This window comes from Ranitomeya variabilis, chromosome 3, assembly GCF_051348905.1.
Source record: "Ranitomeya variabilis isolate aRanVar5 chromosome 3, aRanVar5.hap1, whole genome shotgun sequence".
Classification (NCBI taxonomy): domain Eukaryota; kingdom Metazoa; phylum Chordata; class Amphibia; order Anura; family Dendrobatidae; genus Ranitomeya; species Ranitomeya variabilis.
In genome coordinates this window covers 250,521,255-250,548,435 of record NC_135234.1, presented here as the reverse complement: position 1 = coordinate 250,548,435, position 27,181 = coordinate 250,521,255, and the positions used below count along the sequence as shown (strand labels likewise).

General features: G+C 43.9%; 2 protein-coding genes across 3 annotated transcripts in view; one reads left to right on the top strand and one right to left on the bottom strand.

The window, feature by feature from the left end:
- Nucleotides 1-21,692, top strand: part of C3H1orf232 (chromosome 3 C1orf232 homolog) — a 41,958-nt gene extending 20,266 nt beyond the window's left edge. The window contains exons 3-4 of the mRNA XM_077299546.1: nucleotides 20,924-21,030; nucleotides 21,119-21,692. Coding sequence (XP_077155661.1) covers nucleotides 20,924-21,030; nucleotides 21,119-21,347 — 336 coding nt within the window. The 3' untranslated portion in view covers nucleotides 21,348-21,692. The remainder of the gene's footprint in view (nucleotides 1-20,923; nucleotides 21,031-21,118) is intronic.
- A 3,662-nt stretch (nucleotides 21,693-25,354) lies between these two features.
- Nucleotides 25,355-27,181, bottom strand: part of FAM110D (family with sequence similarity 110 member D) — a 29,883-nt gene continuing 28,056 nt past the window's right edge. For both annotated transcript variants that reach the window (XM_077295368.1, XM_077295367.1), the window contains one exon: nucleotides 25,355-26,778. In XM_077295368.1, coding sequence (XP_077151483.1) covers nucleotides 25,573-26,715 — 1,143 coding nt within the window. In that variant the 5' untranslated portion in view covers nucleotides 26,716-26,778 and the 3' untranslated portion in view covers nucleotides 25,355-25,572. The remainder of the gene's footprint in view (nucleotides 26,779-27,181) is intronic.

Here is a 27,181-nt window from a genome sequence, read left to right as displayed (position 1 = left end):
AATTATTGTATAGAAGAGGGAGATTTTGTGACCTGGGCCTAAATAATGAAAGTGGAAGGTGGTAATGGAAGAAAATTATGATATCGCGGATAACAGAGACATGGTTGAACAACAGCTATGACTGAGCATAGGTCTATAGTCTGTTGAGGAATGAATATTAGTGATGAGTGTGCTCGTTACTCGAGTTTTCCGAGCATGCTCGGGTGTTCTCCGAGTATTATGGGCGCGCTTGTTTTGTCTCTGCAGCTGCATGATTTGCGGCTGCTAGACAGCCTGAATACATATGGGGATTCCCTAACAAACAGGAAATAACTGTGTATGTTCAGGTTATCTAACAGCCACAAATCATGCAGCTACGAGCACGCCCAAAATACTCGGAGAACACACGAGCATGCTCGGAAAACTCGAGTAACGAGCACACTCGCTCATCACTAATGAATATACAAATAAGCAAGGGGGAGGAGTTTTCTTTTATGTAAAATCTTCCCTAATATTCCTCCAGTGTGCTAATATGTTTGAGGAACATGAAAATTTCAAATCCATATATGTGAAGATAAGGTAGATAAAAAAGAATAATAAAATATTGATGGGGTCTGTTATAAGTCTGCACGTAAAATGGAAGCAGCAACAAATATCCTCATAAAGCAAATAGATGAGGCAGCGAATCAGGAAGAAGTAATTATTAAGAATAATCCAAAAATATTCTTCAACTTGCAGGAATGTCATGTAGACATGTCATGTAGGGTTAAATCTTAGCTCTGCAGCTTTGCGTAGTTCATCTGGTTAGCTCTGCAAATAAAAAGGCTAGGTGTTGATCTAAGTCAGTCAGCTCAGGGATGTGTCTTGGAGCTAAAGAGAAAGAGCCAGGACAGAGTTCTTCTCTCAGAAGAGTCTGCACAGGCCGTGTGCACAGAACCACAAATAGCAGTGGTTGCTATGGACAATAGCTGTTTTGTTTGGCTGAGCTGGGGCTAGCTCACCCGTGGTTGAGTAATAATAATAATCTTTATTTTTATATAGTGCTAACATATTCCGCAGCGCTTTACAGGTTGCACACATTATCATCACTGTCCCCGTTGGAGCTCACAATCTGAATTCCCTATCAGTATGTCTTTGGAATGTGGGAGGAAACACGGAGAGAACATACAAACTCCTTGCAGATGTTGTCCAAGGTGGGATTAGAACCCAGGACTCCAGCACTGAAGGCTATCCACTGAGCCACCGTGCTGCCCTAGTAGCCAGGGTTTGTTCTATTTAGTTAGTACCTGGGCAGGCTAGGAATTTATCTTTATGAGTTTGTTTTTGGTGCTGTGCAATCTGTGGAAAGCAATAAAAACTTCACGTGTTTGGCCCTAAGCTGTATTGCTTGTGTGAATGCTACCTAAGGCCTAATGCCTATCAGAAAAAGTGAATCTCTACAAGCTATATAAATAGGAAGAGACTCAAAAATGATAGCATTGGCTGCCATAAAAATAATCTAGGTGAAATGGTACAGGAGGATGAGGGAAAGACCAATGTACTAAACACCTTATTCTCTACTTTATTTATACAAGAAAATCCCATGACAGATGACATGTAAATTCTCCATTAAATGTCACATGCTTAACCCAACAGGTGCCACCTCAAAAACACTAAACTAGACAAATCACCGGGCCTGGATGGCATACACCCCCAAGTACTGCAGTAATGAAGTACTGTGATAGACAGACCACTCGAAAACTGAACTCCTTGTGTTTCCTCCCTATCCTAACCTACCTATGCCCAACATTGCCATTTCCGTGTGTGGTTCCACCATTACACCACAAAAACATGCCCGCTGTCTTGGGGTCATACTTGATTCAGAGCTTTCATTCACCCCCCCACATCCGATCACTGGCTCACTCTTGTTATCTGCACTTCAAAAATATTTCTAGAATTCGACCTTTTTCTTATTTTCGACTCTGCAAAAACTCTTACTGTTGCTCTTATTCATTCTTGCCTGGACTATTGTAACTCTCTACTAATCAGTCTCCCTCTTACCAAACTCTCCCCGCTCCAATCTGTCTTGAATGCTGCAGCAAGGATCATATTCCTCACCAACCGTTACACCGATGCCTCTACCTTTTGACAGTCATTGCACTGGTTACCTATCCACTCCAGAATTCAATATCAACTTATTACTCTCACCCACAAAGCACTCCATGGTTCAGCACCACCCTACATCTCCTCTCTCATCTCAGTCTACCACCCTACCCATGCCCTCCATTCTGCGAATGATGTGAGGTTAACTTCCTCAATAATCAGAACCTCCAATGCCCGTCTCAAAGACTTCTCATGTGCTGCGGCAATTTTTTGGAATGCACTACCCAGGATAATTTGATTAATCCCCAATACCCACAGTTTTAAGCGAGCCCTAAAAACGCATTTCTACAGACTGACTTACCACCTCAACACATTAATCTAAGTATCCCTGTGTTGCCTATTCAAAAAACTTACCATAACCAGGGGCAGAGGGACCTCACCGCATTCATCAGGTTTAGTGCAATACAGGTATAGGCTTTACCCACTTTGTCTCAGAAGTCTTATATTTGATTCCTGTGTGGGCCGGGCTATATGTGCCCTAAGCTATAACTCCATATTCAGTGCAATATAGGCACATCCTCTACCCACACCGTCACATAAGCCTTACCAGTGATTTCCAGGTTGACCGTTTTATATACAGTGGGTACAGAAAGTATTCATACCCCTTTAAATTTTTCAATCTTTGTTTCATTGCAGCCATTTGGTAAATTCAAAAAAGTTCATTTTTTTCTCATTAATGAACATTTTGCACCCCATCTAGATTGAAAAAAACAGAAACGTAGCCATTTTTGAAAATTTATTAAAAAAGAAAAACTGAAATATCACATGGTCATAAGTATTCAAACTCTGCTCAGACACTCATATTTAAGTCACATGCTGTCCATTTCCTTGTGATCCTTCTTAAGATGGTTCTACTCCTTCATTGGAGTCCACCTGTGTTTAATTAAACTGATAGGACTTGATTTGGAAAAGCACACACCTGTCTTATAAGACCTCACAGCTCACAGTGCATGTCAGACCAAATGAGAATCATGACATCAAAGAAACTGGCCATGGAGCTCAGAGACAGACTTGTGGCCAGGCACAGATCTGGCCAAGGTTACAACAGAATTTCTGCAGTACTCAAGGCTCCTAAGAGCACAGTGGCCTCCATAACCCTTAAATGGAAGAATTTTGTTACTACCAGAAGTCTTCTTAGACCTGGCCATCCAGACAAACGAACAATCGTGGGAGAAGAGCCTTGGAGAGAGGTAAAGAAGAACCCCAAGATCACTGTGGCTGAGCTCCAGAGATGAAGTAGGGAGAAAGTTCCACAAAGTCAACTATCACTGTAGCCCTCCACCAGTTGGCCCTTTATGGCAGAGTGGCCCGACAAAAGTCTCTCCTCAGTGCAAGACATATGTAAGCCTGCATAGAGTTTGCTAAAAAACACATGAAGGACTCCCAGACTATGAGAAATAAGATTCTTTGGTCAGATGAGATGAAGATAGACCTTTTTGGTGATAATTCTAAGTGGTATTTGTAGAGAAAACCAGGCACTGCTCGTCACCTGCCCAATACAATTCCAACAGTGAAACATGGTGGTGGCGGCACCATGCTATGGGGGTGTTTTTCAGCTGCAGGGACATGATGACTGGTTGTCATTGAAGGAAACATGAATGCGGCCAAGTACAGAGATATCCTGGATGAATACCTCTTCCAGAGTGTTCTGGACCTCAGACTTGGCCGAAGGTTCACCTTCCAACAGGACAACACACAACTAAAATAACAAAGGAGTGGCTTCAGAACAACTGTGACCATTCTTGATTGGCCCAGCCAGATCCCTGACCTAAACCCAATTGAGCATCTCTGGAGAGACCTGAAAATGGCTGCCCACCAACGTTCACCATCAAACGACTGAACTGGATAGGAACTGCAAGGAAGAATGGCTGAGGATCCCCAAATACAGGTGTAAAAAAACTTGTTGCTTCATTTCCAAGAGGACTCATGGCTGTACTAGCTCAAAAGGGTGCTTCTACTCAATACTGAGCAAAGGGTCTGAAAACTTATGTTCATGTGATATTTCAGTTTTTCTTTTTTCATAAATTTGCAAAAATTACTTCATTTCTGTTTTTTTACAGGCTAGATGGGGTGCAGAGAGTACATTAATGAGAAAAAAATTAACTTTTTTGAATTTACCAAATGGCTACAATGAAACAAAGAGTGAAAAATGTAAATAAGTATGAATACTTTCCGCATCCACTGTATGTCCAAGATTGCTACAGACAGTGTACTAGTTTTTATCATAGTACCAGCAGATACTTATACTTCTTCATAAGGTATGCTCGTGAAGCAGCCATTGGTAACTGATTATTTGTATATCAGCCGACTTCTATGACAGTTTACATGCTTACGCGGCGCCCCAGGGTCCTGGTCGTCACAGTGGTATTGCTTTCCTCTCGGGGAGAGTGATATTACGTTTGGAGGCAAAGAAGGATAACTGCATCCAGGTCTCACAAACATGCAACACATTTCACACTCCAGACCACCAGGGGGAGCTTCTGCTCCTATTTATTAGGTCACTCCCCATATATATATAACTGGTAGTCTGTAGGGAAAGTGAGTTCAGTTCCTGGCAGAGCTCCAGACAGGAGTTCTGTTAGAAAGTTCCAGACCAGAGTCTGAGGAGGATGGAAGGTCAAACGAGCTGTGCATGCCCTCAGAGCTGCTGCTCCCAGAAAGAGACATTCAGAAGGCAGAATTGTATTGCAGCGAGCGTGAAGGAAGTCGTAGCAAAGGAGAGGATACCAGAAGGGGACTAACCCTGCACAGGCTGCCTCCTTCTGAGGCACAGAATCCCAGTAGCCGGAACACCGAGGGAGTAAGGACTTTTATGCTTTGCTCCAGAGACTGGCAGGATAGCTAATTGCAAGTTACCTGTCCGCCCTACACCCAGGAGGCACGGTGGCAACCCATGGAGGCCGGGGCATGCTAGAGTCCCTATAAACAGCCTCAAGCCACCAGTCATACGGGTTTGTTCTATCCTATATGGGGGACAGAGAGAAAGACATTACATCTGTGAGACCCTTATGTGAAGCCATAGGCAGTAAGTGACTACACCATCGCAGCGCAAGGGAAGGCTACTGATTTTCACCTGGACAAGGGAACTCTGGACTTGCCTCCATACCGGCTGGACTCTGCCTGCTCTGTGATCTGGTGCTCTGGACTGTGGATGCTGAAGTCTTCAGTAAAGGTAAAGAGACTGCGACCCTGTGTCCTCGTTTTTCTCTGCGCCTCTCACCATACCACCATCTACACACCGGGAAGCCCTGGGGACATACTTCACCTGTGGGAAGGTATACCATCTAGCTGCCATAACATCACCCCAGCGGACCCCTTAAAGCAGTGGCGGTCACCCTGACCGAATACCACGGGTGGCGTCACGAACATTCCCCTTAAAGACCTTTCCCCTTTTACACGGACGTCCCAGGGCCACGGACCGGGTCAGCCACCGTGACATCCCCCTGTGAACCGAAGGACCCGGTACCGAGTACCCCACGGCCCCATGGGGGCGCTCCACTTATAAACTAACCATTGGTAACTGACTATTTTTGATTATCAAATGTGGTATATTTGGTGATTTTTCGTGTTTGCATTTCACTCACTTTGCTTTATTTGTTCATTTTTTGGCATAAATTTAGGGCCCTATTTACTTGATCCAGAAATCTTTCCAGTCAGACATGGTTTTGTGGCCTGGAAATATATTGGTAATCTAATAATTTTGTTTTTGGCCAATTAATGAATTGTGGAATTTTGACGTTACTGTATGTGGGATCCCTTTGAGATGTAGTGAATATAATCCCTCTTTTATTCCAGCACTTTTATTTGTAATTGTGTTTTTTTTTTACAAAAAATACATTTTTTAATATCATTATCAACAAAATTTGTATGTTTTATCCTTTATTAGTGTACTTCGTTTTTTTACCAATGGTTATATCTTAGTGGTAAATTTTGTGTGAAGTATGTATTCCTTGAAGTACTAAACTCCAACTTCTAGTTACGAGTACATTATTCGTGGACGTCATTTGAGTTATAAAATTGAAATTTAGTGTAGATAAATGTAAGGTTATACACTTGGGCCAAGATCTTTCTAATTATCTTTTTAAAACTAGGTTAACATCGATGACAAATGTTGATCTTCTATGTCTAACATTAAAGGGAACCTGTCACCCTGTTTTTTCCGTATGAGATAAAAATACTGTTAAATAGGGCCTGAGCTGTGCATTACAATAGTGTATTTTGTGGACCCCGATTCCCCACCTATGCTGCCGAAATACGTTACCAAAGTAGCCGTTTTCGCCTGTCAATCAGGCTGGTCTGGTCAGATGGGCATGGTGTCTTCCCCCAGATCTTGCTTAGTTTTCCGTTGGTGGCGTAGTGGTTTGCGCATGCCCAAGTCCAGAATCCATTGCACAGGGGAGGGAAAAGAGCGCGATCTGCGCTATTCCCCTGGTGATCGGTGGGGGCGGCCATCTTCCTGTGGCCACGCGTGCGCAGATTGAGCGCTCTGCTGCCCGGGGCTTCAGGAAAATGGCCGTGGGATGCCGCGCGTGCGCAGATGGAGATCACGGCGGCCATTTTCCTGAAGCAGAGATGCGAACTCTGCTTCAGGAAAATGGCCGCCGCGATCTCCATCTGCGCACGCGCGGCATCCCACGGCCATTTTCCTGAAGCCCCGGGCAGCAGAGCGCTCAATCTGCGCACGCGCGGCCACAGGAAGATGGCCGCCCCCACTGATCACCAGGGGAATAGCGCAGATCGCGCTCTTTTCCCTCCCCTGTGCAGTGGATTCTGGACTTGGGCATGCGCAAACCACTACGCCACCAACGGAAAACTAAGCAAGATCTGGGGGAAGACACCACGCCCATCTGACCAGACCAGCCTGATTGACAGGCGAAAACGGCTACTTTGGTAACGTATTTCGGCAGCATAGGTGGGGAATCAGGGTCCACAAAATACACTATTGTAATGCACAGCTCAGGCCCTATTTAACAGTATTTTTATCTCATACGGAAAAAACGGGGTGACAGGTTCCCTTTAAGAAGGTTTAAAGGGGTTGTCCAATCTAGAATGACAAGTCTGCAGTCCAGTCACTCTGTGTGTGATGCAGTCTTGTGAAACCTTCCAGCGTGTGCTGCGAGGATTTGCTGGTGTCTGTGCCAGGAACGGCAGTCAAGTATGTAAGATGCAAATTCATGGCCAGTGGGCGAGGCTTTGCTCAATACACTTGTCAGAGAGGCTGCAGACTTGTCATTCTAGACCGGACAACCACTTTAATCATAATCATGTATGGTGATCAGGGGCTGGCTGGCACTTTTCAGCCTGGGGGGCAATCACAAGGCAGTGGCCCTCGAGTTGCGGTGGCCCTCCTTTTCCCTGCTTACCTCTGGCCACTGCATTAAAGCAGCAGACATAACAGGCTTTAAAAACAGGCTGGTACAGAGATATGGGAACAGAACTGAGCTTGCTGCATAGATATGGGAGCAGAACCGAGCTTACTACAGAGATATGGGAGCAGAACCAAGCTTACTACAGAGATATGGGAGCAAAACCGAGCTTACTACAGAGATATGGGAGCAGAACCGAGCTTACTACAGAGATAAGGGAGCAGAACCGAGCTTACTTCAGAGACATGGGAGCAGGACAGAGCTTCCTATAGAGATATAGGAGCAGAACAGAGCTTACTGCAGAGATATGGGAGCAAAACGGAGCTTACTACAGACATATGGGCGCAGAACGGAGCTTACTACAGACATATGGGCGCAGAACGGAGCTTACTACAGACATATGGGCGCAGAACGGAGCTTACTACAGAGCAGTATAATATAGTAAAATATATAGATGAATTAGAAATGGCGACACACGCAAACGTCATCTGCATTAGTAATACATGCACCATTACATAATTAGTTGTAGGCTGGGTTCACAAGAGTGAAGTTTACATTCTGTATACACACCACAACCTCCAGCCTCGCGGAGGGTATCCCTCCTGTAAACCCAGCCTGACGGGGACAACCCCTTATAAATGGAAGTGTGCTCCTCTAAACCATGCAATCACTGCCAATCCTCCAACCGTAAGTGGTGAATTTCCAGAGCTGGGAAATGGGATTTCAATATTAGAACACGTCAACTTTGGTTCCCATCCCTCCTCAAGGAAGTAAGGCAGACAGGTGTGATAAGACTATTAGAAAAACTACTGCCACACACACGGCAGTACATACTGGCAGAAGTGTGAGGGCATTAGTGCCTGTGTATGGACATGTCAGAGGCTAGAGAGAAGAAAGCTTGGTCCCTCTTAGCTTCTGGCAATGTTTTACCTCAGCTCACATTTGGGCCATACCATTGTAAAACAGGTAGACACATTTACCCACTGACCCTACTATTCATAAGGAACTGCTGTCTACCCCTTAGTTGCCCACTGTATATAGTCAGTGTGGGGATGTGGGCTACAGAACAACACAGGGCGATGACACTGCTACCTGAACCCTTCAGCTGCCCCACAATATGCAGGGAGTAAAACCAGTACAAAGTATGGCAGCCTCCCTGCAGAGCTGTCCAGGGCCGGACTGGGACAAAAAAGGAGCAATGCCACACAAACCCCACCAGCCCACAGACTATAAAGGTACCGTCACACTCAGCAACTTTACAACGAGAACGACAACGATCCGTGACGTTGCAGCGTCCTGGATAGCGATCTCGTTGTGTTTGACACGCAGCAGTGATCTGGATCCCCCTGTGATATCGCTGGTCGGAGCTAGAGGTCCAGAACTTTATTTGGTCGTCAGGTCGGCGTGTATCGTCATGTTTGACATCAAAAGCAACAATGCCAGCAATGTTTTACATGGAGCTAACGACCTGTGAGAACGATAAGTGAGTCACCGTTACATCACAGGATCGCTCCTGCATCGTTCTGGAGTTGCTGTGTTTGACGTCTCTACAGCGACCTAAACAGCGACGCTCCAGCGATCGGATCGTTGTCTATATCGCTGCAGCGTCGGAGTGTGACGGTACCTTAACACTCCCCCCACACCCGATCAGTGAATTTTCCTATACTGTGTTGTGCCCTTCAACGCTCCTCTTAAAGGCGTTATTTGAAGAGCTATGTGTGAATGTCACCACAGTGCCCACGATTGATCGCTTCTTTAGAGCGCCGGTTCCCGAGATCATGGGGGACCCAGCGGTCGGACCCCAGCAACTACAAAGTTCTCGGGAAAGGGGATTACTTGGTATAATCCATTTAAATGTGTTTTCCAATATATATATATATTTTATTTTCCCATAGTATTCCTGAAAATAATAAACCAATATTAACCCTCCCAAAGACCAATGTCACCTATCCTCATAGATTGTAAGCTTGCGAGCAGGGCCCTCATTCCTACTGGTATCTGTTTTGAACTGTGATTTCTGTTATGCTGTAATGTCTATTGTCTGTATAAGTCCCCTCTATAAGTTGTAAAGCGCTGCGGAATATGTTGGCGCTATATAAATAAAATTATTATTATTATTATTATTATCCGAGAACAGGACAGGAACAGGATTGGCAGGAGGAGTGGTACTGTGCAGTGTATATATACAGGACAGGAGGAGTGGTACTGTGCAGTGTATATATACAGGAGGAGTGGTACTGTGCAGTGTATATATACAGGAGGAGTGGTACTGTGCAGTGTATATATACAGGAGGAGTGGTACTGTGCAGTGTATATATAGGACAGGAGGAGTGGTACTGTGCAGTGTATATATACAGGACAGGAGGAGTGGTACTGTGCAGTGTATATATACAGGACAGGAGGAGTGGTACTGTGCAGTGTATATATACAGGACAGGAGGAGTGGTACTGTGCAGTGTATATATACAGGAGGAGCGGTACTGTGCAGTGTATATATACAGGACAGGAGGAGTGGTACTGTGCAGTGTATATATACAGGACAGGAGGAGTGGTACTGTGCAGTGTATATATACAGGACAGGAGGAGTGGTACTGTGCAGTGTATATATACAGGACAGGAGCAGTGGTACTGTGCAGTGTATATATACAGGACAGGAGGAGTGGTACTGTGCAGTGTATATATACAGGATAGGAGGAGTGGTACTGTGCAGTGTATATATACAGGAGGAGCGGTACTGTGCAGTGTATATATACAGGACAGGAGGAGTGGTACTGTGCAGTGTATATATACAGGACAGGAGGAGTGGTACTGTGCAGTGTATATATACAGGACAGGAGGAGTGGTACTGTGCAGTGTATATATACAGGAGGAGCGGTACTGTGCAGTGTATATATACAGGACAGGAGGAGTGGTACTGTGCAGTGTATATATACAGGACAGGAGGAGTGGTACTGTGCAGTGTATATATACAGGAGGAGCGGTACTGTGCAGTGTATATATACAGGACAGGAGGAGTGGTACTGTGCAGTGTATATATACAGGACAGGAGGAGTGGTACTGTGCAGTGTATATATACAGGACAGGAGGAGTGGTACTGTGCAGTGTATATAAACAGGAGGAGCAGTACTGTGCAGTGTATATATACAGGACAGGAGGAGTGGTACTGTGCAGTGTATATATACAGGACAGGAGGAGTGGTACTGTGCAGTGTATATACAGGAGGAGTGGTACTGTGCAGTGTATATATACAGGACAGGAGGAGTGGTACTGTGCAGTGTATATATACAGGACAGGAGGAGTGGTACTGTGCAGTGTATATACAGGAGGAGTGGTACTGTGCAGTGTATATATACAGGACAGGAGGAGTGGTACTGTGCAGTGTATATATACAGGACAGGAGGAGGGTACTGTGCAGTGTATATATACAGGAGGAGCAGTACTGTGCAGTGTATATATACAGGACAGGAGGAGTGGTACTGTGCAGTGTATATAAACAGGAGGAGCAGTACTGTGCAGTGTATATATACAGGACAGGAGGAGTGGTACTGTGCAGTGTATACATACAGGACAGGAGGAGGGTACTGTGCAGTGTATATACAGGAGGAGTGGTACTGTGCAGTGTATATATACAGGACAGGAGGAGTGGTACTGTGCAGTGTATATATACAGGACAGGAGGAGGGTACTGTGCAGTGTATATATACAGGAGGAGCAGTACTGTGCAGTGTATATATACAGGACAGGAGGAGTGGTACTGTGCAGTGTATACATACAGGACAGGAGGAGGGTACTGTGCAGTGTATATACAGGAGGAGCAGTACTGTACTGTGCAGTGTATATATACAGGACAGGAGGAGTGGTACTGTGCAGTGTATACATACAGGACAGGAGGAGTGGTACTGTGCAGTGTATATACAGGAGGAGTGGTACTGTGCAGTGTATATATACAGGACAGGAGGAGTGGTACTGTGCAGTATATTTTTACAGGACAGGAGGAGTGTTACTGTGCAGTGTATATATACAGGAGGAGTGGTACTGTGCAGTGTATATATACAGGACAGGAGGAGTGGTACTGTGCAGTATATTTTTACAGGACAGGAGGAGTGGTACTGTGCAGTATATTTTTACAGGACAGGAGGAGTGGTACTGTGCAGTGTATATAAACAGGAGGAGTGGTACTGTGCAGTGTATATAAACAGGAGGAGTGGTACTGTGCAGTGTATATAAACAGGAGGAGTGGTACTGTGCAGTGTATATAAACAGGAGGAGTGGTACTGTGCAGTGTATATATACAGGAGGAGCGGTACTGTGCGGTGTATATATACAGGACAGGAGGAGTGGTACTGTGCAGTGTATATATACAGGACAGGAGGAGTGGTACTGTGCAGTGTATATATACAGGAGGAGTGGTACTGTGCATTGTATATATACAGGACAGGAGGAGTGGTACTGTGCAGTGTATATAAACAGGAGGAGTGGTACTGTGCGGTGTATATATACAGGACAGGAGGAGTGGTACTGTGCAGTGTATATATACAGGACAGGAGGAGTGGTACTGTGCAGTGTATATATACAGGAGGAGTGGTACTGTGCAGTGTATATATACAGGACAGGAGGAGTGGTACTGTGCAGTATATTTTTACAGGACAGGAGGAGTGGTACTGTGCAGTGTATATAAACAGGAGGAGTGGTACTGTGCAGTGTATATATACAGGACAGGAGGAGTGGTACTGTGCAGTGTATATATACAGGAGGAGCGGTACTGTGCGGTGTATATATACAGGACAGGAGGAGTGGTACTGTGCAGTGTATATATACAGGACAGGAGGAGTGGTACTGTGCAGTGTATATATACAGGAGGAGTGGTACTGTGCAGTGTATATATACAGGACAGGAGGAGTGGTACTGTGCAGTGTATATAAACAGGAGGAGTGGTACTGTGCAGTGTATATAAACAGGAGGAGTGGTACTGTGCAGTGTATATATACAGGACAGGAGGAGTGGTACTGTGCAGTGTATATATACAGGAGGAGTGGTACTGTGCAGTGTATATATACAGGACAGGAGGAGTGGTACTGTGCAGTATATTTTTACAGGACAGGAGGAGTGGTACTGTGCAGTGTATATAAACAGGAGGAGTGGTACTGTGCAGTGTATATATACAGGACAGGAGGAGTGGTACTGTGCAGTGTATATAAACAGGAGGAGTAGTACTGTGCAGTGTATATATACAGGACAGGAGGAGTGGTACTGTGCAGTGTATATATACAGGACAGGAGGAGTGGTACTGTGCAGTGTATATACGCAGATACTTAGATTTACACCATGCAAGCAATATATATATATATATATATATATATATATATATATATATATATATATATATATACACTCACCGGCCACTTTATTAGGTACACCATGCTAGTAACGGGTTGGACCCCCTTTTGCCTTCAGAACTGCCTCAATTCTTCGTGGCATAGATTCAACAAGGTGCTGGAAGCATTCCTCAGAGATTTTGGTCCATATTGACATGATGGCATCACACAGTTGCCGCAGATTTGTCGGCTGCACATCCCAAAGATGCTCCATACAAGGCAGGATGGATCCATGCTTTCATGTTGTTTACGCCAAATTCTGACCCTACCATCCGAATGTCGCAGCAGAAATCGAGACTCATCAGACCAAGCAACGTTTTTCCAATCTTCTACTGTCCACTTTCGATGAGCTTGTACAAATTGTAGCCTCAGTTTCCTGTTCTTAGCTGAAAGGAGTGGTACCCGGTGTGGTCTTCTGCTGCTGTAGCCCATCTGCCTCAAAGTTCGACGCACTGTGCGTTCAGAGATGCTCTTAGGCCTACCTTGGTTGTAACGGGTGGCGATTTGAGTCACTGTTGCCTTTCTATCAGCTCGAACCAGTCTGCCCATTCTCCTCTGACCTCTGGCATCAACAAGGCATTTCCGCCCACAGAACTGCCGCTCACTGGATTTTTTTTCTTTTTCGGACCATTCTCTGTAAACCCTAGAGATGGTTGTGCGTGAAAATCCCAGTAGATCAGCAGTTTCTGAAATACTCAGACCAGCCCTTCTGGCACCAACAACCATGCCACGTTCAAAGGCACTCAAATCACCTTTCTTCCCCATACTGATGCTCGGTTTGAACTGCAGGAGATTGTCTTGACCATGTCTACATGCCTAAATGCACTGAGTTGCCGCCATGTGATTGGCTGATTAGAAATTAAGTGTTAACAAGAAGTTGGACAGGTGTACCTAATAAAGTGGCCGGTGAGTGTATATATATATATATATATATATATATATATATATATATATATATATATATATATATATATATATATATATATCTGAGCAGCACCAAATATTTAAGGGCTTGTCCACTACTAGGACAACCCCTAAATGTTCGGCCCCGATAAATTAATGAAGCCTATACTCACCTCCTGTGCCGCGCCGTTCCCACAGTGGCTGTGATGTGGTGTTATGACACGTGATGCCCTGAACCAATCAGTGCTGGTGTCACAGTCTCAATCTTCGCACAAACTGAACATGAAGAGGACGTCCGGGATCAAGCAGCTCATCCTGCACTTCCTCTTCATGTTCAGTTTGTCTGAAGGCAGAGACAGTGACACCAGCACTGATTGGTTCCAGGCAACATGTGGCATAACACCACATAACAGCCACTGTGGGAACGGCGCGGCACGGCAGGTGAGTATAGGCTTTATTAATTTATCGGGGCCAGACATTCAGTTTAAGACGAGGTTATCCTAGTGGGAGACAATCCCTTTAAGCAGTGGACTCTTTATTAGCCCATATTCTTGGCCATATTCTCGGAGTCCACCGCACACACACAGGGAACCGTGGAATTACCGGGGCTCTGGCCTGTCGCAAAATGGCAGCGCCGGACACCCACGCAGCGCTGCTGGGCCCCGGAGACACCCGCAGCTCCGGCCAGCAACCGCCAGGCACCCAGAGACACCCGGCAGCAGCATCGGACATGCACCAGCACAAGACCCCCCCACACCATCACGTCGCACATCAGAGCCCCCCTCATCCTGGCCTGCAGCATCACCCCACTCCTGCCTCCTCCAGCAACGACCCTGAGACCCCCCTTCACTGCACCCACTACTCCCAGTAAGCAATAAGACGCATGGATTATAAGAAGCACCACCATTTTATGAAAAAATATTTTTTCTTATTATTTGGGGTGCGTCTTATAATCCGAAAAATAAGTGGTGTGTATAACATATATATATATATATATATATATATATATATATATATATATATACACACACACGCACACAGACACACACATATATATATATATATACATAGACACATAATTACACGCGCACACACACACACATATATATGTATATACATACACATACATACATAGACACATATACATGCATACGCACACACACATACAGACACACACACACACACATATATATATTATATATATATATATATACATACACATATATATATACACATACATACACACACACATACATAGACACACACACATATGTATATACACATACATACATGCACACACACACACACATATATATATATATATATATATATATATAGATAGATATAGATAGATATAGATATATATACATACATACACACACATACATACATACATGCACACACTCACTCACACACTATATAGGTGAAACTGCGACTGCAGTTTGTGTGTGTGTATATATATATATATATATATATATATATATATATATACACATATACATACATACACACACTGCGGCTGACCTATATGGGCTATACACAGCGGTCGCAGTATATTACACACAGTGGTATCACCTATATAATGTATGTACCGCAGTTTCACCTATATAATGTATATAGACTGCTGTACATACATTATATAGGTGATACTGCTACTGCGGTATATAATCGCAGTATCACTTATATATTGCATATACAACAGTCAATATACATTAGACAGGTCAAACTGCAAATGCTGCATATACATAAAAAAGTTTTCATCTTGGGTCTCATCTGAGATAGGGGAGGATGAGGAGGGTCCACTGTCCAGCCAGCATCGGAGGTGCTGAGGACGTGGAGCAGATGCCGGCCAGGGATTGGTGAGGAGAGCGTTGTTCTCTGACACTGGTTCTGACCAGGGTCAGACACAGTAAGGCTCAGGCATCTCTGCGTGCGGTGGCGGCCTTTTCAAACCTTTGCACAGGCCCTGGTGCGTGCGCTCTCCTGTTTTCCCTCACTGACAAAGGCGGCAGCCATGTACGCAAGCAAGAACGAGGGCTGTGCTCATGTGGGCCGCCACGGCCTTGGTCAGCGCGTTCACCAAGAGAGCACGCACCAGGGCCTGTGCAGAGGATTTAGAGGGCCGGCGGCCCATTTTGTAGCTCAGCGTGCTTAGGGGCCCCTTAGCACTCCGGGCCCCGCTGCAACCTCTGTAGTTACGCCCCTGATAGTGGTATACTATAGGCACAGGTACACAATGCTATATACACTGGATGGATCAATCCTGCACCTGGCCCTGGCCATACATGCACTGTGTATATACAGGGCCATGTATACAGCATGTGATGTCCAGTCACCAGGTTCAGGCTTGATCACTCCAGTGCTGGATTCTGTAGACAGTCTCTGCTCACTCTCAGTATAGGGAGATTTATTGCAGGAGACTGAACTTTCCTGCAGTCTGGTGACCCTGGAGCCGATGACCTGGCACTGACAGGGTGAAAGTTCAGACTCCTGCAATAAATCTGTGAGCATCAGCAGAGCGGCCACTGATACTATAGGGACCGGCCCCGGACTAATCGGGAGGTGAGCAGCAGCGTCCATCTCCTCTCCACACACAGAGCTGAAGGTACTCACTGATGTCTGAGCCGTCCACATGCAGATCTCCAGCAGTTACATGCAGCAGTGTTCCCTCTTCCTCAGCAGCCGGCCGCACACAGGGGGCAGGGGCGTGTCTGCTCCACTGTGAGGCCGCTGTCAGGACATAGAGAACACAGCGCCGGCCACCAGCAGCCCGAATCAGCTGCTTGGTGACCGGCCCGGGGGGGCACATGCCCCTTTGCCACCCGGCCCAGTCCGCGCCTGATGGTGATTATTTACCGTATAAGCAATGAGACTATGGAACTCTCTGCCACATGGTGTATTGGTTGATTCACTAAAAAAGTTCAAGAAGGGTCTGGATGCATTACTTGAAAGAGATAATATTATAGTTATGGTACAAGAATCTCTGATGGGATGCTGATCTAGGGAATTAGCCTGATTACTGGATGTGGAGCTGGAAAATCATTTTTCCGCTAATATAGGACAGTTAGCATCTGGTTTTTTTGCCTTCTTATGAATCAACATTTTAGGGAATAAGTTGTACTGAGTGAAATTTGTGTCTTCTTTCAATCATGAAACTATTAACGCATTTAGCCTTTTTGATGAAAGACAAACATAATCACACTTGGAAGAAGAGGAGGTAAACATAAAAGGGGCAAAATAAAAGTGTCCAAGTATGGAAGAGGTTAAAAATAAATGGGCTATAGTCCTCTATTCAGTGACTTAAACACTAGGCCCCACTCAGAGATTTCTATATGCTGATTTATGTGGCACAAAATTGTATGAAAAGTACCTTTGGTGTGAATGACCTTTGTTTAGAATGTAGAGTCACAGATTTCCTGTGATTGAAATCTGCAGGCACAGCTTAATAGATATTGCTGATCCATATTTTAGGTAAGCAGTGTATACTTAAATTCACACATATTGTTGTAAACTGCTACCGAACCCTAAGGGTATGTTTCCACGGTAAGTAAACGCTGCTTGTTTGACGCTGCAGCGTCAAACAAGCAGCGTCCAGATGTTCCAGCATAGTGGAGGGGATTTTATGAAATCCCGTGTCCACTATGCGTGGAAACCCGCACGCGGCGGCCCTGCGACTCCGGACATGCTGCGCGTCTTTTCAGATCGCAGCATGTCCGTACACCTTGTGGGGACGCAGCGTCCCCGCAAGGCATATCACAGGGCCCTATGGGAGCGAGCGATCATCCCGGATGTGAAGAGTTAACACATCCGGCATGATCGCGTCCCAGAAAGGGGGCGGGGCTTAGCGCCGAGCGGCTTCGCCGCTGCGGCGTAACCGCCGGCCATCCTGAACGTGGAGACATGCCCTAAGGGTATGTGTCCACGTTCAGGATTGCATCAGGATTTGGTCAGGATTTTTCATCAGTATTTGTAAGCCAAAACCAGGAGTGGGTGATAAATACAGAAGTGGTGCATATGTTTCTATTATACTTTTCCTCTAATTGTTCCACTCCTGGTTTTGGCTTACAAATACTGATGAAAAATCCTGACCAAATCCTGATGCAATCCTGAACGTGGACACATACCCTAAGGGTATGTTTCCACGGTACGTAAACGCTGCTTGTTTGACGCTGCAGCGTCAAACAAGCAGCGTCCAGATGTTCCTGCATAGTGGAGGGGATTTTATGAAATCCCGTCTCCACTATGCGTGGAAACCCGCACGCGGCGGCCCTGCGACTCCGGACATGCTGCGCGTCTTTTCAGAACGCAGCATGTCCGTACACCTTGCGGGGACGCAGCGTCCCCGCAAGGCATATCACAGGGCCCTATGGCGAGGGGTGCGATGATCCCGGATGTGTACTGTACACATCCGGCACTATCGCGTCCCAGAAAGGGGGCGGGGCTTAGCGCCGAGCGGCTTTGCCGCTGCGGCGATCCCGCCGGCAAGCCGTACCGTGGAGCCATACCCAACGGCTGTGTTCACACTTTGCGGTTTTTGCTGCGGATCCGCAGCGGATTTGCAGCAGCGGATTTGCAGCTGCGGATCCGCAGCCGTTTTCCATGCAGGGTACAGTACAATGTTACCCTATGGAAAACAAAAACCGCTGTGCCCACTTTGCGTTTTTCCGCTTGAAAATCAGCGCGGATTTTCTGCGGAAAAAAAGAAGTAGCATGTCAATTCTTTCTGCGGATTCCGCAGCGGTTTTCCACCTGCACCAATAGGAAAGTGCAGTTGGAAACCCGCAGTGGAATCCGCAGTAGAAACCGCACAAAAAACCGCAGTGAAAACCACCGCGGTTTTGCACTGCGGTTTTTCCAAATCCGCAGCTGAAAAATCCGCAGCAAAAAAAGGATAGTGTGAACAAGGCCTAATACACCTTAGATTTTCACTTTGAGCCCATGCTCCTGTGTTCTCTATGACAGAGCCACTGGCAGATTCTTCAAGGGCAAGCTTACCTGCAAGGATAGATGTCCCCAACCTTTCTGACCTTAACCCCTTCATGACCTTGGGATTTTCCATTTTTCCGTGTTCGTTTTTCGCTCCCCTCCTTCCCAGAGCCATAACTTTTTTATTTTTCCGTCAATTTGGCCATGTGAGGGCTTATTTTTTGCGGGACGAGTTGTACTTTTGAACGTCATCATTGACGTTACCATGTCATGTACTAGAAAATGGGAAAAAAATTCCAAGTGCAGTGAAATTGCAAAAAAAGTGCAGTCCCACACTTGTTTTTGTTTGGCTTTTTTGCTAGGTTCACTAAATGCTAAAACTGACCTGCCAATATGATTCTCCAGGTCAGTAAGAGTTCATAGACACCTAACATGACTAGGTTATTTTTTATCTAAGTGGTGAAAAAAAATTCCAAACTTTGCTAAAAAAACCCAAAACAAAAATTGCGCCATTTTCCAATACTCGTAGCGTCTCCATTTTTCATGATCTGGGGTCGGTTGAGGGCTTATAAAAAATATAAGCGCGCCGAGCTGGCGTTTTTAATAATACCATTTCGGTGCAGATACGTTCTTTTGATCGCCCGTTATTGCATTTTAATGCAATGTTGCGGCGACCAAAAAAACATAATTCTGGCGTTTCAAATTTTTTTCTCGCTACGCTGTTTAGCGATCAGGTTAATGCTTTTTTTTATTGATAGATCGGGCGATTCTGAACGCGGCGATACGAAATATGTGTAGGTTTGATTATTTTTTTATTGATTTATTTTGAATGGGGCGAAAGAGGGGTGATTTAAACTTTTATATTTTTTTTATTTTTTTCACATTTTTTTTTTACTTTTTTTTTTTTTTACTTTTGCCATGCTTCAATAGCCTCCATGGGAGGCTAGAAGCTGGCACAACGCGATCGGTTCTGCTACATAGCAGCGATCTGCTGTTCGCTGCTATGTAGCAGAAATACAGGTGTGCTGTGAGCGCCGACCACAGTGTGGCGCTCACAGCTGCCGGGGATCAGTAACCATAGAGGTCTCAAGGACCTCTATTGTTACTATTCAGAAGCATCGCCAACCTCCGATCATGTGACGGGGGTCGGCGATGCGCTCATGTCCTGCCGCCCGGCCGGAAGTGCCGGTTAAATGCCGCTGTCTGCGTTTGACAGCGGCATTTAACTAGTTAATAGCGGCGGGTGAATCACATGCAGCTGACATGTCCCGGCTTTGATGCGGGCTCACCGCAGAGCCCTGCACCAAAGCAGGGGATCTGACCTCGGACGTACTATCCTGTCCGAGGTCAGAAAGGGGTTAAAAGCCACATTCAGCTATGAAACAGGGTCACGCACCACATCTAGCTCCTGCCCTACTTACAGTTGTGACACCCAGAACCCCTTACTACCAGTATAATGACAGTCAAAGCTTTTCCACTGAAATCACACCAAGGCAGTATGTCAAGCTCCAGGGTTTTCTATCCTACCCCCATTCAGATCTGCTCTTCTGTGCAGGACTATACACAAATGACCCATCTTGAGATCGACTCTTAATAGCTAGTTGCTATTCCTGGTGCTAATGCACCAAGCTGGCAGACAGCCGTGAGTCACACATCACAGGCCCACGAGCCACGTGTGTGTCTCGAGCTACAGGTTGGGGACCCTTGCTCTAGGAGAAAAAAAATCAGCAACTGAACTTTTCTACCATGAGTGTATCTGCTGAGAGAGTTGGGAGGGCCCCATACACATCAGACTGTCAGACGATAGAATGAGAGGCACCATGTATAGACTGTCAGCCTAGTCAACTAGTAACGGTGGCTTTGGCCAACATTAGTCTAACTTGTATGGGGGCCTTTGACATGTCTGAATAGCACAGTAGACTATAACTTTAAGGTGTTATCCAATGACTGCATTTAAAGCTGAAATGTGATCTTTCTTACTGGAATAACCATTTACATGTTACACATTTACAGCTCAGAATGAGGAAGTGTTAATTCTTATTCTGTTTTTAATTTCAGTCTCCAATTAAAATGTATGGACATTTTGTTTGTTATCTGTGAAAGTTAGAGAGATAAGGAGTTATTTTAATGTTTAATCAGAAATGTTGGTATTGATGATTGATGTTTAGTATATTGTATGACATCTATATATTATATATTGATCAATATTTCAGTACTGTACATATTGTTTCCAGGTTCAAGGAACATTTGGTTGGAAAACTGTAACATCTTTGTTCACTAAAGAAGAAGAACATGGAACAGATGGGAGAGTTGAACAAGAACCGGAGATTACAACTGAAGAGTAAATATCAACTTGTGTGGCGCTGATTAAGGTAAATCATTGGTGGTACTAGTTGGGAGCACTGACAAGGTTTACTGCTTTTCTGCAGGACCCCATCTTCATGCACTTCAGACAACCATCCACAGAAAAGTTCCTCCGCACTCTGGAATGTATTCACTAGCAGGTGGCAACAAAATACTGTTCAACGCTCCGAAGCAAGAGGAGTATTGGCAGAGCCTCCAGAAGAACGCAATGAAGCCCAGCATGTAGAGGAGACACCGTTTAAGTGGAGTTTCCTCACTAAAAAACTAGAAGAGCTAAGAAGCAAGAATGAGTAAGAACTAGAACCTAAAGGAACATATAGAAATGATTCCTTGAGGAACTCCGTATCTTAGCATCCTGTACCCAAGCTGAACAGATTTTGCTCTAACAGAACTGTGTGACATAATCAGGGTTGGAATTGCACCTGTATCCATTTTTTGTAGCATCTAAACGAAAGGCAACTATTTTTTCTCCTAAACGCAAGATCATATATGTATTTTTTTTTACAAAGGGCTCAGATTGGTTAAAAAAGAAAACCATAAAAAGACGATACCCATCCTCACAGATTCCCTGCTGCTTCAGCTGTAGTTTTCTCAGGTCTCTACATTTTCCTTCTGTCTCGACAGGCAAGAAATCCCAGGATAAAGGCCCCGTCTCACTAAGCGATTTACCAACGATCACGACCAGCGATACGACCTGGCCGTGATCGTTGGTAAGTCGCTGTGTGGTCGCTGGGGAGCTGTCACACAGACAGCTCTCCCCAGCGACCAACGATCAGGGGAACGACTTCGGCATCGTTGAAACTGTCATCAACGATGCCGAAGTCCCCCTGCAGCACCCGGGTAACCAGGGTAAACATCGGGTTACTAAGCGCAGGGCCGCGCTTAGTAACCCGATGTTTATCCTGGTTACCAAAAAAAACAAACAGTTCATACTCGCCTTTCGGTGTCCCTTGCCGTCTGCTTCCTGCTCTGACTGAGCCGCCGTACACTGAGAGCAGAGCGCAGCGGTGACGTCAGCGGTGCTGCGCTCTCACTTCTCACTGTACGGCCGGGAGTCAGTGAGAGCAGGAAGCAGACGGCAAGGGACCTGACGGACACCGAAAGGCGAGTATCATGTACTGTTTGTTTTTTTTGGTAACTAGAGTAAACATCGGGTTACTAAGTGCGGCCCTGCGCTTAGTAACCCGATGTTTACCCTGGTTACCAGTGAAGACATCGCTGGATCGGTGTCACACACACCGATTCAGCGATGTCAGCGGGGCCTCAACGACCAAAAAAAGGTCCAGGCCATTCTGACACGACCAGCGATCTCGCAGCAGGGGCCTGATCGCTGGTACGTGTCACACATAGCGAGATCGCTATGGAGGTCGCTGTTGCGTCACAAAACTTGTGACTCAGCAGCGATCTCGCTAGCGATCTCGCTATGTGAGACGGGGCCTTTAGTGTCAGAATGGGTGTAGCAGGGGATTGGTGAGAGTGAGTATTGTTTATTTTACTTCTTAAGCCACTCTGAGCCCCTTATAAAAAAAAAAAATCCAGCTGGCAAACACTTTCACATTTTTGACCATAGGTTCTTTCTACAATCTATAACACATTCTGTATATGTGAACTATAAAATGGACATAAAAAAAGGAATCTTTCCAGATCTTATTTTCTATCTTCAATTATTCAAATAATTTTATTGATGTTTTATAAAGCAAAACACTTAGCGATTATCATGGACAACAAAAGAAACCCACACAAGAGGTTTTATTGGTATGTACTGTTGGTGAAAATAATACAAAATCTAATAAATTAAAACATAAGACATGGTAATAAGGCTGTGTCATTCAACGCACAATTCACATTAGGTAGATAAACATGATCTGAGGAAGTGCCACCTAAAAAGGTACTTGGTGTTCATCAGATATGGGTAAATGAATTATTGGTAGAGGTTTAAAGGCAGAGGTTGAGATCATATTGGTCAGGCCAGTAAGGTAGAATAAGGCGAACCAAGGGAGTCACAGGGCATCAAAAGGATCTCTGTTGCTAAGCTGGGCAACCTGTCTCTACAATAGCTGCTGAAACAGAGGAAATTTTTCATCTCTATAAAATTTGTTTTAGATGCTATGGCTTTAAATTATATAGGTTTTTGTGTTTAAAAGTTTCTTTTTATCCAACATCAATGTGGCCATCAAGGCAACAATGTAAACTTCAGATTTAAAAATGTTCTAAAAATAAATAACCAGATTAATCAAAATAGATTTTTTACATATTCTAGGAACCAAGACAATTCTATAATACTGTAATATTATTTGATTTATTAGCATATTTTGATTTTCTTAATGCTTTAATATTGACAGCATCCACAATAAAAATTACACACTATGAAGTAGGTGGCATGGATACATAATGTAAAGTAAAATAAAAAAGTTGTCCATAAATTTTAATTAGGCAGTCAGGAAAATGTTTTGTTCATATTCGTGTTTTTCAGCTAGGGTTTCCTAGAATAATGGGGTAACATGAACTTTATACGGAAGGCAAACCTATCTCAGCCTTGTTCAAGGAAGCTTTCCAAAGCAGTAAACATATGTGAGCAAACTTATTACAAGGGACCATAATTATATCAGCCACCTACACCAAACTTCTTGCTTCATGGAGGCAGAAAATGGCATTTGGGGTAGTTGAGAATCAATGACATAAAGGTATAAAATTAACATTTATCTTTAGAACTAATTATAAGATTTGAAAACATAATTTAGGATGTAAAAGTTAAGGAACTCACCGTATATTCTTACACTTTAGATAAAATATCAATCTTTATTATAATATATCAACAACAATACAGAAAAATCAAAGGAAAAAAATGAAAAAGCACAACACCAACACCAGACAAAATATAGAAATGAACACCATAGGGAGGTGCCTGCACCTGTACTGGTCTGAGTATCCCTACCTACTAGTGGAGGTTGGCACCTTAAAAACCTGTGCAATGGCGCCCCCGCTCAACGCGGCTCACCCTGCTAACCCTATATGGCCCTACTTTTTGGCAGGGAGGTGATAAGATGTTCAGTAGGTGGGATAGAGAGAATATGAAATGTAAGAAGAAATCTATATGTCTTGAATAAATGGCGAGACAAATCGATGTAGGTTGCTTCTCTAGGTCTATATGCACTAATGTAAATTCACTCTAACTACTAATAATCTATCCTTATGCTCTATTATCTTCACATGCGGAGGTAGACGAATGATGTCTGGGGTCAATCCCCTCTCTGGTGTGATACAGTATCACACCAGAGAGGGGATTGACCGCAGACATCGTTAGTTATCTGGCCACTGAGCATTCTTTGAACTGGGACAACATTGAGCTGAGTACTCTGTGCTTCTTACCATACTCCTGATGAACCTTGGAAAAGTGACAACACGTTGAGTTGCATTGTAGCTTGGAGTGTTATTTTGTTTTGCAAACAGGTGGTGTGGCTATATGACATTTTGTTTGCTGTGTTTATCCATAGGGGTGAAGCATATGTGTCTAAAGGAAGGAGCCTTGTTATGGTTAGACATGAGTGTTTTATTTATGAAATAAAAATTTGGGGAATGACAGTAGTGATCTGATGCCTATCCCTTCTTTGTGACAACATATAGAAGATCATTTGAATAATAACAGTCATTTAAATTTTGGCATGCATGTTTGGATATATATATATATATAATCTGATTTTGCTCCACTATCCATAATCACCCTTCTTTAAACACTTTTTTTTTTTTAAATGTTACTGGACTGAACTATCTCTTTTATCTTTCGTTGCTCTTAACTCAATTTTCTTTTGAGTATCACAAATATTTACTGTCCTTTGATAAAGGATGGAATTATTATCCTTTTGACAATCAGGAACACCAACTATGTGATATCAGCCATGTGGTCCCATGGAGTCTACCCCCGCATGTGGAGATAATAGAGCATATGGATAGATTATTAGTAGTTAGAGTGAATTTACACTAGTGCATATAGACCTAGAGAAGCAACCTACATCGATTTGTCATGCCATTTATTCAAGACATATAGATAACTTCTTACATTTCATATTCTCTCTATCCCACCTACTGAACATCTTATCACCTCCCTGACAAAAATTAGGGCCATATAGGGTTAGCAGGGTGAGTTGCATTGAGCAGGGGCGCCATTGCACAGGTTTTTAAAGGTGCCAACTTCCGCTGGTAGGTAGGGATACTCAGACCAGTACAGGGACAGGCACCTCCCTGCAGTGTTCATTTCTATATTTTGTCTGGTGTTGGTATTGTGCTTTTTTCATTTTTCCTTTTATTTTTTGGTATCATTGTTGATATATTATAATAAAGATTGAAATATTATCTAAGGTGTAAGAATATATGGTGAGTTCCTTAAATTTACTCTCACAATTTTCATATTTTTTCAGCTGTGAAAGCAAGATGTAAAAAGTTACTGTTTCTTTTTTAGCCCTGGAAATGTTGGTGAGTCATCGATGGCTTGTAGTAGCTATCATTTGGGTCATGAACCATGTCAAACTGTAGATTCCCTTGTCAGCTGCTTATTTCCTTGCCCTTCAATGTTACGTGCTTGATGACAGCTGTATATCCACTTTATCACACGGGCATTTCGCTCAATAACAGATACAGGAGCTTTATCTTCTTTCTCTTCTTCTGCAGCACCAAGGGCACAACTCACTCTATCCATGGATTCCAGGCTGCCCATTGGTGTATTTTCTCCCTTTTGGTAGCTGTTAAGCAAATTCAACAAACTACCTTCTAGCCCACAGCTCTCAAAAAAATGTTGAGCTTCCAAATCAGTAAAAGTCAGCTGCTCTGCTAATTGGATCTCCTTAACATTAGAGGATGGGGGGCTAGGAAGCGGGCAAACAATAGTTTTACTTTTTCCCCTTTGCAACCGAGGTGATAGTGGTTCCTCTTGATTGCTGGTTTGGGCTGGATTTTGTGATAACCGAGAGCTTCTTCTTAAGAGTGGGGTCCCCTGGAGAAGCCGAATGACCAGTCCCACCTCCTCATTATTGTTTTCTTTGCTAGATGATGCTACATCGCGCTTTTGTCTATAAATAATAAGGGAGTCTGGTCGGTTCATTCTTTTACCACTCAATCTCCTTAAACAGTGAGATTTGTCTGTTGGAGACACAAGAGCTTTTTGTGGGTTATTTCCATGATTGGATGTCAAAGAACTCTGGGATAAAGGATATTTGCCACATAGACTACTTATTTGTTCTTTCTGAGGATCAAAATTAAGATTTACTTGCTTTTTCAGCATACTTGGAGAGAGGCTACTGCAATGAGATGGGATAGTTTCTGGTTTACACCTTTGTTCTGGTGAGGAAGGCTTTGATACAGTAGAAATTTGAAATACATCATTACACTTGTTAAAATGTGAGTAACTTTCCTTAGGGGATTCTTGTTGTTCAGTTGAGCTAACGAGATTGTGAAAAGTGTCTTCACTTTGCAATTGTAAACTACAAGGTAATACTTTTTGTTTCCTTGACAGCACAGGGGTGAAGTTGGTGTTGATGGCAGGATTTTGCCTGCGATGTATTACTTGTGGAGATTTCACATACTTTGCTTTATCTGCCTCAAGACGGTCAGATGCAGTAACCCTCCCACTGGATCCACTGAGTGGTACAAGATGCACCACTGGTGTCATACTAACATTTGATCAGTCATGGATTGCCAAAGAATAATGCCAGAACTTCAAGGAAAACAGCAGCTGTAAAATATAGAAGATATACATTTATACCAAAGTAGAGAAAATTATAGAAAACACAATAAATAATAGAATAATAGACCAAAAAGGAAATAATAACATTGGAAAAATTATTGAATAATATAACTAATAAAACACAGGTATCACTAGATAAAAGTGTTCACTGAAAGGAATCATGTGTAATTGCATACCCACATATATATCTCTATATACACAGTTGGATAAGGATGCAATTTACATGTGTGTGTATATATACACTGTGCGCAGAATTATTAGGCAAGTTGTATTTTAGAGGATTATTTTTATTGTTGATCAACAACTATGTTCTCAATCAACCCAAAAGACTCAAAAATCAAAGCTTAATATTTTTGGAGGTTGGAGTGTTTTTTTTTTTAGATTTGGCTAT